Source organism: Oryx dammah, unplaced genomic scaffold, assembly GCF_014754425.2.
Source record: "Oryx dammah isolate SB20612 unplaced genomic scaffold, SCBI_Odam_1.1 HiC_scaffold_27, whole genome shotgun sequence".
Taxonomy (NCBI): Eukaryota; Metazoa; Chordata; class Mammalia; order Artiodactyla; family Bovidae; genus Oryx; species Oryx dammah.
Window position 1 is genome coordinate 74,643,921 of NW_024070211.1, and position 7,207 is coordinate 74,651,127.

Below are 7,207 nucleotides of genomic sequence, written 5' to 3' on the forward strand. Positions count from 1 at the left end.
TGGGCTGGCTAACTGTTGTGGGGGCCTGTCCTGTACATCATTGGATGTTTAGTGGCATCCTTGGAAGATGCCAGTAGCACTTCACCTACTCTTCCACCCACCCACGAACCCCCTAGTATGATAGCCACAAGTGTTTTCAGACCTTACTAAATGTTCCCTGGTGAGCAAACATCACCCCCAGTTGAGAACCACTGCTTTGAAAGGATTTGTTTCCACGACTTTATGGGTCCTCGAGGCTCCAACTTTCCTCTCAGGCCATTCGTTTAGCTAACCTTTTGGATCTCTCCAGCACTGCCTGGCTAAGCCACATTGGCAGCCAGGTGGAGACCTCCTCAAAGAGGCCTGGGTTAATCCCTACAATGCTAGGCTCAGTGCCACATTTCCAAGTGTTGGGGCTGCCTAGATTAATTTCTAAGGTAATGTGAATCTTGTCTCCAGTGGTCGTTGTCCCTCTTAAGTGTTACCTGGGAATGTGTGTGTATGTGTGTGTGTGTGTGTGTTTGTGCTCAGTTGTGTCTGTGTCTTTATTACTCCATGTTATGTGTGTAGCCTGCCGGGCTCCTCTGTCCATGGGATTTTCCAGGCAAGAATACTGGAGTGGGTTGCCATTTCCTCCTCCAGAGAATCTTCCCAACCCAGGGATCCAACCCACGTCTCCTGTGTCTCCTACACTGGCGGGCGAATTCTTCGCCACTGAGCCACCTGGGAAGCTGATGGAAATAATGACTACTCCATTCTGTTTGTGGTGCCTTATTTACTGACAGTAAGCTTGGAGAAAGTCACAGACACTTAGTTGAATTATTAAAAGAAAGCCTGTAGGTTATCCTCTTAGCAGAGTACCCCAGAATTATTGCTTTAATATGGGCTTAACCACAAAAGGAGGCTGAGAAGCCCAGAGTAGGGAGAGGTAAATTGCCAAGTGGTGTTTTAGGAAAACAAAGGCTTTGCAAGATAAAGCCTCCCCAGTTACAAGCTTCATGTTATTAATAACTCAGATGTCATATTTATGCCATTATTGGCAGCATGCATACAATTTAAATATTTTAGCTTCTATTATACAACTGGATCTACATTACTGACCTTCAAGGGCCCCACTCATAAGGGGATGAGGAAAGGGAACAATCAACTATTTCATGCAATGGCTGGCCAGCAGACTGGCTTTCCCAGCATTGTCAGACAAACCAGGACACAGAGAGTGCTTTGGAGCCGTTCAGAACATGGCAGGGTCGAGACAGAGAATGATGGGGCTGCGGGAGCTTTCAGGGCAGGGAACGAGCCAAGGCTATTTTTCCTTTTGAAAAAGAGATATCCCACCTTTGTTCCAAGGGAGAATGAAATATCCATTAAGACTGGTGACACTGGGAATTTTGTTTCAGCTCAGCGCCTTTTGTTGTGACTCCAGGGCAGAGACGAGGAATCTGGGGTGACAGGTTTCAAGCCAGCCAAGATGAGAAAGAAAAGGAATTCCTTCCAAGGATTTCTTCTATTGTCTCCTCAAGAATAAATATTTATAGAGAAAGTTCAAGTGAAGTCTTTTACAATGGTCACGGCTTTAAGACTAAGCCTTTGAGAGAGAACATGTAAAACTATGCTTAAATGAAGGGTGATCCAATTAGGCTTCCCAGGGAAAACCAAGAAACCTCAAGATAATTTCCTATGTAAAATCTAATTGTCTTCTCAAGTGGAATAGGAATACCACTCTGAATTATACCAGCTCCATAGACTGCAGCAAAAATGTACAGCCAAATTGGATTCTAGTCTAAGTAATTAAGTTATTTCCTTCACAGGATCTATAATTTGCCTTCAACAAATGTGATTTGCCTCAGAAAGATAAGACATTGCAATTTCCCTCCAAAACGGATCTTCTGTGCCAAAAACAATTATGAAAAGTCGACCAAATATTTCCTTAATTATATCCTGGTTATTATCTTAGAGCGCATGTCTGGAGTGCCCTGTCTGTGTCACAGAGTAAGACAGGTAAGGCTGCTATAGTTTGAAATTATCTTTAAATGGAGACCAGAGTTGAAATTTACTCAAGAGGTTGGGGCTTGCACAACAGTAGTGTAAATAGCTTTGGGTGATGTTACATAAGACTCCAGAATCTTGTGCAAAATGTGGGCAATGGGGAGCTTGCTTCAGTGGACCTTTCTTCTGAGCTCTGAAAGCACCAATTTAACTTTTATCTGCTTGGCTGAACCCTTGAGGTGCTAGATGTTGCAATAGATTAAGAATAAGTGTTGAGATTTGCATAGAAGATATTGCAAGAGGGGTATTTTAGGCACGGTTAATTTTATGAAGAAAACATTCACTTTTGGCTTTATTTTCAATAACAGTTCAGTTGCCTTATGACCAGGTGTTCTAGGGGACAACAGTGGGTTATGGTTAAGAGCAAGGTCTGGAAGGATGAATGGAGTCAGCTCCTGATATGTCCCCTTGAAAGTGCACGTTATGGCAAGTCTCTAAACCTCAGTTTCCTCACCTGTCAAAAGGATGTGATAAGATCCAGATTGAGAGGAGTAGGTGAGAAGAGCATACAATGCCTGGCTGGCACAGACCTGGAGTACACAAGGTGAGGATACTAGTCAAATCTAAGATGTGGGATTGCATACCTTTCCTTTTTTATGTACATCTATCCTTCAGGAATATTATCTTTCATAGGAATATGAACTGGTTGGATATTTCTAAAGTTGCATGAATTAAGAGTTACTGAAGTCACATTGCCTGGTTTGAAATATTTGTTGCTCTTACTATACTTTGACCAAGTCACTTAGGCTTTCAGTAGCTTGGTTTCATGCTCTAAAAAATGTTAGAGTCTAGCAGAGTTGTGATGGAGAAGGAAATGGCAACCCACTCTAGTGTTCTTGCCTGGAGAATCCCAGGGATGGGGGAGCCTGCTGGGCTGCCATCTCTGGGGTCGCACAGAGTCGGACATGACTGAAGCGACTTAGCAGCAGCAGCAGAGTTGTGATAAGCATTAAGTAAAATATGACAACTAAATACCTAGGACAGATCTGACATGCTATACATGTATCTATTATTGTTATTGTTGACTTCTGCCAGCCAAAGGAATGTCAATAGAAATCAGAACATAACATGAAGTAGGTTTATCATGTAGTTTTATTAACAACTTAATACAAGGCTGTACATTGTAGGTGTGGAAACTGATCCACTTCTGAAAACTGAAAAACCAGCATTTCCATATCACTTCAGGCTTTGGTTATAAATGCCATCTTCTACAGCAAAATCACATGGTGTAACCAAAGAATTTAAGAACAAGAAAAAGAAACTGTTCCACTGGAATGGAGAGATCATTTATTTACAAACAGCTGAGAATCTAGCCTAAGTGATTTCACTATATACACTGGAATGTTCAGTTCCCTTTTCTACGGTCCTACAATGATATACAGCAACTAAAAACTTGGCCACAGGTCCTGCCTAGACGCTTATCAACATGAAACAAAATATTTATATAAATAAGTCAATTAAACCTCACAAAAACTAAACAAACACAAGAAAAAAACCCAACAGTCAATAAAAACTGTACAGTGTTGGTCAGTCTTTTACATCTGAAAAAATGTGTAACTTCAAAAAAAAGTTCTTTAATGTATAAAAGTCCAGTGTTAGCTGGAGTGAAAACTGGAAGATTCAGACTCGGTTGAGACAGAAGAATGTCCACCTCGCTTGCCCTTGGAGAGGATCTTCAGGCTGGACCCTCTGCTCACAGAGGTGAGTGCATGCTGGGCAGAGGTTTTAAATTTGGCCCCAAGGAAGGCATAGAGGATGGGATTCAGGCAGCAGTGAAAAAAAGCTAGGGCCTCGGTGATGGAAATCCACTTGTGCACAGTGCTCTCAAACTCACACCCTTGCTGGATGATTTCCAGAAGGATGAAGGAGTCGATGCTGATCCCAATGTAGTAGGGCAGCCAGCAGGCGAAGAAAGTCAGGATGAGGATAACTGTGGTCTTGAGGGCCTTGCGCTTCTGGTAGCCCTTGGAGTGGGACAGCTTGGAGATGATAATGCAGTAGCAGGACAGGATGACGATACCAGGCAGGAGAAGGCCGACCACGATGTGCTGAAACTGAAACACCACTAGCCACAGGTCGCTGGGATAGAAGCGATCACAGAGGTACTTCTCATCCACCTCCTTGATGTCAGCAAAGATGAGATCAGGAATAGTCAACAGGACAGCGGGTAGCCAGACACCAACATAGACCACCTTTTCAGCCAGCAGCTTCCTTGGCCTCTGACTGTTGGTGGCATGGACGATAGCCAGGTACCGGTCCAGACTGATGAAGGCCAGGATGAGGACACTGCTGTAGAGGTTGACTGTGTAGATGACATGGACTGCCTTGCAGAGGAACTGCCCAAAGTACCAGTTTGCCACAGCATCAACCGCCCAGAAGGGAAGTGTGAGGACAAAGAGGAGGTCCGCCACAGACAGGTGCAGTCTGTACTTGTCCGTCATGCTCCTTAGTTTCTTCTGGTAACCCATGACCAGAATGACCAATCCGTTGCCCACTATGCCAGTTAGGAAGATGATGGAGTAGACAGTGGGCAGGAAGATCCGGTTGAAATGGGCATTTTCCTCCCGGAAGCAGGGTTCCTTCATGGAATCATAGTCACCTGAGCCCAAGTCATCCTCGGTGTAATTATCGGAAGTGAATATCTGAAAAACAGGCAAGGGAATAGACATTCACTTTCAAGTTCAGCAAGTATTCTCCAAGTTCCAAACAATGTTTCTGGTATTAAAAAAAAAGAATTTGTAAAAACCAACTCAGTCTAGCTTTCTTCAGGAAATTCTGCTCCCACTAAAGTACCGGGTTAGAAAGCATAAGAGAATTCTAGACTCCTGCGGATCTCCTCCTATCAGTCACTTCATTACACCCCTCTTTAGGAGAACCAATTACAAAACTCTTTGTTCAAAACAAAACGGCGATGAGATTCTTTGGTTTCCTAAGTTACATCCTTGCTAACTCTTCTGCCCCGCCCACTGGAGAGAAGAAAAAACCTCCGGGGCAAAAAACCAAAACAAAACACAAAGGCGGCGTGGGAGCGTGGGTGGGAGTGGGGGAAGAATCTCGTGTTCTGAGGGGCTGGGATTAACTTTCTCAACGAAGATTCGCCAGGATAGGGAAGCCGGGAGCAAGAAGCACTGGGAGGTGTGTGTGAAAGGGCGGAGTGTCCCAAAGATTCTTATTCTAAGGCATGAAACACTGTTTTCTCCACGACTGTCTAAACACTGATCATTCTGCACTTCAAGCAAGACGTAGTGAGGAAGGAGAATGCGGCCTTGAATGAAGGGCTTTGGTGCTTGGGGGCAGGGTTGTCAGAAGTGGGTAACCGCCCCGACGCCCGCCCACGGGCGCTCTTCAGGGGCTTGCGTTTGTTTCTTTGCCAACCCCCTGTTTATCACTTGGCGCGTCTGGGACGTTAGCGAGCACAGAATTTTAATGGGAGGGGAAAGTCACGGGGTCTACACCCGTGGTCCTCGCCCCAAGTTTCATTTCCTCACTCTCCCAAGTCGCTTCCCATCCCGCCAAGGATCCAGTAAAAGGGGTGGGAGGTCTGCAGTGGGAAGCCTCCGGGCGGAGAGCACGCTGGGGACAGGGTGGTCCAGCTCCGTCACACCCGGCTGTTCACCAAGCCCACGCCTGCCGCCCGCCCACTGCGGTTCCAGCGGTTTGGCCCCGCCGCACGCCAGGGGCAAGTACTACTGGGTGCTGGGGAGAGGTTGGGCGGCTCCGCCGCGGGAGCCTTTGAATCGCGCGCCGCTGGGGGAAACGAAAAGCCTCCCTAGTAAGGGGTTTTCAAAAGGTTCCAGGAAACCACCGACGGTTGAATGGCGCTACTGGGCGCGGTGAGAGGCAAACCGTCTCCCACTTGCACCTGCCTGTCTGCACCGCAACCACCGGCGGCCCAGGTGCCCTTCCAGCACCCCCAGTCCCCGTCGCGCACACCTCGGGGTGCTGCTGCACTTGTGACCATTTATACTCCTTCAACTTCTGCACGACCCCAAAACTCCAGAACCCAGGAGCCCATTCGCGGCGCTGGCGACGCCCGCGAAGTCTCTCCCTCGATCCCAAGGCGCGCGGGCTGTTCCCGGTACCTCCCTGCTGCGACCAACGCGCAGACAGCTCAACTGAGCGACAAGTGCCCAGCCATTGGCACGACTCCGCGGGTAGCGGAGTTTAGTGAACACGCGCCCAACGCCAAGAGTGGTTCTCCCTCTGGTAACTCTGCCCGGGAGCACCGCCCTCCACCTCCAAATTCAGATCGTGTTATCTGCTCCAAAAGAAAACCCCACTCCCTCGAGGAAGAGACCCACGGTCTCGGGCAGAGCACACATCTCTGCACTTTTGCACAGTGTTCTTCTGTTTGCAAACAGCGTGCAAAACCGGCGCGCGCCGCAGAACTCAGGGGGAGATACATGCAACCATAGAAACGGTCGCAACCCATCTTTTCTCCTTCTACTTAGAAAAAGATTTTAGTCCAGCCTGCCTCACCCCTCCTGTAGCCAAGCGCACGAAATCTCCTTTCTACACCCTTTCTCCGGGGCACTGGCACCTGCAATAGTCTGGTTGCTCCGGCCCACTCAGAGAGCGGTTGCGCTGTAAATTCAGGTGTTTGCACGTTTAAGTAAAAACAGGTTGAAACTGGACTTACACGGATCCCTTCCATGGTAACCGCTTGCTCTCCAGCCGCGGGGGCTACCGGCTAGCCAAGTCCTCAGGGTCACTTTGCTACCTGCTGCCACAGCCAACACACTGAAGTTTCTGGCCGAAGCTGGACTTTTATAAAAACACGCTCCGCGGGCGGCGCATGCGCCGCGCGGGTGGGCGGGAGGGCAGGGCGGGGAGAAAGGCGGGGTGGAGGAGAGGGGCAGACGCGGGGGCGGGGGACGCGAGGGAGGGGCGGAGGGGTAGGCACTCGGGCAGCGTAAGCCTGGGAGGCCCTCAGCGGGTACCTTTAGCTCTACCTCGCGGTCACCTCGTGAGTCTTAAGCTGGGAAGCTCATCCTGGAGGCGTGTCCCAAATTGGGAAAGCAGGATGCGCTTGGAGGGGGTGGAAAGCGCGGGCGATTGACGCGCCCTGTGTGGCGCGTCTATCCTTGCTCACGTGGGTGGTATTGCTGACCTGGGAAAGCCACAGATGAAGACACTGAGGTCCAGAGAGGGGAAGTGACTTGCCGGAGAAACCCGACCAGTA

The 7,207-nt window shown here is 48.5% G+C and overlaps 1 protein-coding gene across 1 annotated transcript; it reads right to left on the reverse strand.

Annotated features, from left to right (window-relative positions):
• Nucleotides 1–3,099: 3,099 nt before the first annotated feature.
• On the reverse strand, nt 3,100–6,796 carry CXCR4 (C-X-C motif chemokine receptor 4). The gene is made up of 2 exons (XM_040228520.1): nt 6,665–6,796; nt 3,100–4,667 (listed from the first exon to the last, which is right to left on the reverse strand). The coding sequence occupies exons 1-2, from the start codon at nt 6,677–6,679 to the stop codon at nt 3,621–3,623; spliced, it is 1,062 nt and encodes a 353-aa protein (XP_040084454.1). The 5' UTR covers nt 6,680–6,796; the 3' UTR covers nt 3,100–3,620.
• Nucleotides 6,797–7,207: the final 411 nt, after the last annotated feature.